This window comes from Oncorhynchus mykiss, chromosome 31 (assembly GCF_013265735.2).
Source record: "Oncorhynchus mykiss isolate Arlee chromosome 31, USDA_OmykA_1.1, whole genome shotgun sequence".
Lineage (NCBI taxonomy): Eukaryota > Metazoa > Chordata > Actinopteri > Salmoniformes > Salmonidae > Oncorhynchus > Oncorhynchus mykiss.
Window position 1 is genome coordinate 9,725,145 of NC_050571.1, and position 4,196 is coordinate 9,729,340.

A 4,196-nucleotide genomic window follows, 5' to 3' on the forward strand; every position below is an offset into this window, starting at 1 on the left:
CAGACCTACTACAGTGTACAGGCCTACTAAAGAGTACAGGCCTACTAAAGAGTACAGACCTATTAAAGAGTACAGACCTATTAAAGAGTACAGACCTATTAAAGAGTACAGGCCTACTAAAGAGAGTACAGGCCTACTAACGAGAGTACAGGCCTACTAAAGAGTACAGGCCTACTAAAGAGTACAGGCCTACTAAAGAGTACAGGCCTACTAAAGAGTACAGGCCTACTAAAGAGTACAGGCCTAATAAAGAGTACAGGCCTACTAAAGAGTACAGGCCTACTAAAGAGAATACAGGCCTACTAAAGAGTACAGGCCTACTAAAGAGTACAGGCCTACTAGAGAGTACAGGCCTACTAAAGAGAGTACAGGCCTACTAAAGAGTATAGGCCTACTAAAGAGTACAGGCCTACTAAAGAGAATACAGGCCTACTAAAGAGTACAGGCCTACTAAAGAGTACAGGCCTACTAGAGAGTACAGGCCTACTAAAGAGAGTACAGGCCTACTAAAGAGTATAGGCCTACTAACGAGTACAGGCCTACTAAAGAGTACATTTCTACTAAACTAAACTATCCTGTAGAGGTTTTTAAAACATGCTCTTTCCATGACACACTGACCAGGTGAATCCAGGTGAAAGCTATGATGCCTTATTGATGTCACCTGTTACATCCACTTCAACCAATGTAGATGAAGGGGAGGAGACCTGGTTAAAGAAGGATTTTTAAGCCTTGAAACAATTGAGACATGGATTGTGTATGCCTGCCATTCAGAGGGTGAATGGTCAAGACAAAATATTTTAGTGCCTTTGAACGGGGTATGGTAGTAGGTGCCAGGCGCACCCGTTTGTGCCAAGAACTGCAACACTGCTGGGTTTTTCATGCTCAACAGTTTCCCGTGTGTATCATGAATGGAAGCATTGGGGTCAACGTGGGCGAGCAGCATCCCTGTGGAATGCTTTCAATACCTTGCAGATTCCGTGCCCTGACGAAATGAAACAGTTTTAAGGGCAAAGGGGGAGTGGTGCAACTCATTATAAGGAAGGTGTTCCTAATGTGTGGTATTCTCAGTGTATTTGACTCATCCAAGCCAGCCCTTAAAGAGCAAACAAGATAATATGTTGGAAATGGCCGAGATGCATTGCAACATATGAGCTATTTAAAGATAATTACTGTGACAAGTAGGCCTAAGTATTCGTGCACTGCCACCATCATGGATTGAAAGTATGCCTTCGCATGTGCAGACAACGGGCTGCGCACTCATTACAATGGCCACTTGTTGCGGAACGATACCTGTCCATGGTGCTGAAGTGACGCCCACTCACCCAGTCCAATCACTGTACCCCCATAGGGCAGCTCATCTTCACAACGTGGAATAATAGCTAGTGATTGACAATTGAGACATTATTAATTTGCATAGATAAATAATGGGGAGCAAAGAAACATAAGGTGTGGGTATTTTCTTTTAGCAAATAATATAATTCATGGTTTTTAAATATTCACCTGATAAGTTTAAGCATTTGCAAATTCCCTAATTAAATTCAACGTCATATGTTATCATCGCCTATTAGGCTACTTTGCAGAATGTTCTTCTATTTTCTTAATGTCATTCAGAATGTAGGTTAATCTACTCTACGTCACACGTTTTCAAATGTCATTTTCCTTTAAGATAATGATGTAAGACGTAACTCCCCATAATGTTTTTTTCCCCGCGCAACCGCTGGAGAATCCTCATGTTAACCTTCTTCACTCCGGTGCCAGCCTGGCGGTTACTTCTCTTCTCCTCTCTGCATAGCAGTTTGGAGACGGAGAGATGGGCGCGCGCTTCACTGGCGTCCAGATTCCCATCTTCACTTTAAGAAAATAACTGCACGCGCATGGCAATTTCAGCACGGTCTCAGTGAACAGCGAACGTGCAGTTGCTTCCGGCAAATTAAGTTACATTGGACCGTTAAAATAAACAGGGACAGGAGCTTGCCTTGCAGAATCAAAGAAGTTTGACATTTTTATCCAGAACGGACTGAAGTACAGAGGTGTTGAATCATTTGTTCAATTGATGATGGAATAATAGTGATTTCACTTTGATTTCACTGTAGGATTATATCAATGGACTCACAGCAATAGGACATAGCAATGGACGTGAGTAAAATGATGCATGCATTGGATGCGCTGATCGATTTCATTCAACAGAAGACTTGCACGATCGGCAGGCATTTCACGGGCGGCTTAATTAACTGAGGCACCTGAGTTATTTTTTTTTTTTACAGCACTTGTCTTGAATAATGTTGGGGAGGTTTGTAAATGGTGGTCAACGGTGTCCTTGGTATGTAGACCTAATCAGCACACAGAAGACATGCTATTCCATCCCATATAGATTGAAAACTTTTTCGGAAACATCTGCGCGCCTAACGGTGACCGGGATTTGGTTTTGTGCATGAATAAAAAAAAATGGCACTGATTGAGAATTGTAAAACCCAGCAGGCAAAAGAAACAGGTTCGGTGCAAAACCCGCCGTCTGATGTTATTGAACTAAACGTAGGAGGTCAGGTATACTATACTCGTCTCCATACTTTAACAAGCATCCCCAATTCCTTACTGGGACGGTTATTCTCCACCAAGAAGGGGTCCTCGAATGATTTGGCACGGGACCTCCGGGGACGTTATTTTATCGACAGAGATGGTTTTCTGTTCCGATATGTATTGGATTATCTGAGAGATAAGCAGGTCGTTCTACCGGACCACTTCCCAGAGAAAGGGAGGTTAAAACGGGAAGCGGAATACTTTGAACTCCCCAAACTGGTCAAACTGTTGGCGTCCGAGGAATCTAAACAGTTTGAAGACGACCCTTTTCACAGTGATTTCGACGACGCGTCGCTAGGCAGCGACCAGAGGATATATTCCTCGTACTCTCTGGACCGGAGGTATGGATACATAACCGTCGGTTTCAAAGGCACGTGTGCGGCACCGGGAGGCAAGGACAGCCAGATTGACCCCAAATCCCCAAAAGCTGTACCCAGAATCTTCATCAGCGGAAGGATCGGCCTCGCCAAAGAGGTGTTTGGAAACACCCTGAATGAGAGCCGAGACGCGGACAGGCCTGCGGACAGGTACACCTCCCGGTTCTTCCTCCGGTTCCGTCACTTGGAGCGGGCCTTTGACATGCTGTCGGAGAGCGGATTCCACATCGTTGCCTGTAACTCGTCGATCACCGCTTCTTCCATCAGCCATTACGCACCCGAGAAAGTCTGGTCCAACTTCACGCAGTACGTCTTCTACCGTAAGTGATTTCCCACATAAAACACCATAAACCTTCTTTAGTAATGACTTTTAGGTTAGGCCACTGGTTGACGCCATGTCACAATCAATTGTTTAAGTGGATTTAGTAAAGGGAATAGTTAAGTATGTTAGACTACGGATGTCTGACAGACTCAATAGGAGAAATATAGTTGTCTCAGGCCTATATGGTTCCCTTTGCTATCATCCCTGCACCTGGTTTTAACTAGCTTTTCAAGTTTGTGATTATATACACTGAGTGTACAAAACATTAGGAACATCTTCCTAGTATTGAATTGCAGCCCCCTTTGCCCTCAGAACAGCTTCCATTTGTCAGGGAATGGACTCTACAAGGTGTGGAAAGCGTTCCACAGGGGTACTGGCCCATGTTGATTCCAAGCGTTCCACAGGGATGTTGTCCCATGTTGATTCCAATGCTTCCCACAGTTGTGTCAAGTTGTCTGGGAGTGTATCTCTACTGTGACTAGGTTGTTCCATCTCATCCCACTGATGCTCAATATACAGATGGATACACTGCTGACATGAAGGGAAGCACCTGATTGGTAGTGATGTTCAGATATCCTGTGGCATTCAAACTTTGCTTCACTTTTATCCAAAGGCCCAATGTGGGCCCTGAACACACCCCACACCATCACACCACCAGCCTGTAATGTCGACACGTGGAATTACGGACGCATGTACTCGTGGTTTTCTCCATACCCTAGTCCTCCCATCAGCGTGAAAAAGCAGGAACGGGGATTCATCAGACCAGGCAAATATTTTTCAAATTCCTCAGTGTTTGTTCTTTAGCCCATTGTCTATTTTTGGGCTGAAAGAAGTGGAAGTCTGTAAGGTCGTCGGCTGCCATACCCCATTCGTGTCAAGGTACAATGAGTTGTGCATTCTTTTATGGTAATATTGTACTA

The 4,196-nt window shown here is 44.4% G+C and overlaps 1 protein-coding gene across 1 annotated transcript; it reads left to right on the forward strand.

The window, feature by feature from the left end:
• Positions 1-1,851: 1,851 nt before the first annotated feature.
• Positions 1,852-3,282, forward strand: kctd16a (potassium channel tetramerization domain containing 16a). Its single transcript, XM_036970348.1, has one exon. It carries the CDS (start codon positions 2,446-2,448, stop codon positions 3,280-3,282), a length of 837 nt encoding a protein of 278 aa, XP_036826243.1. The 5' UTR covers positions 1,852-2,445.
• The last annotated feature ends 914 nt before the right edge of the window (positions 3,283-4,196 follow it).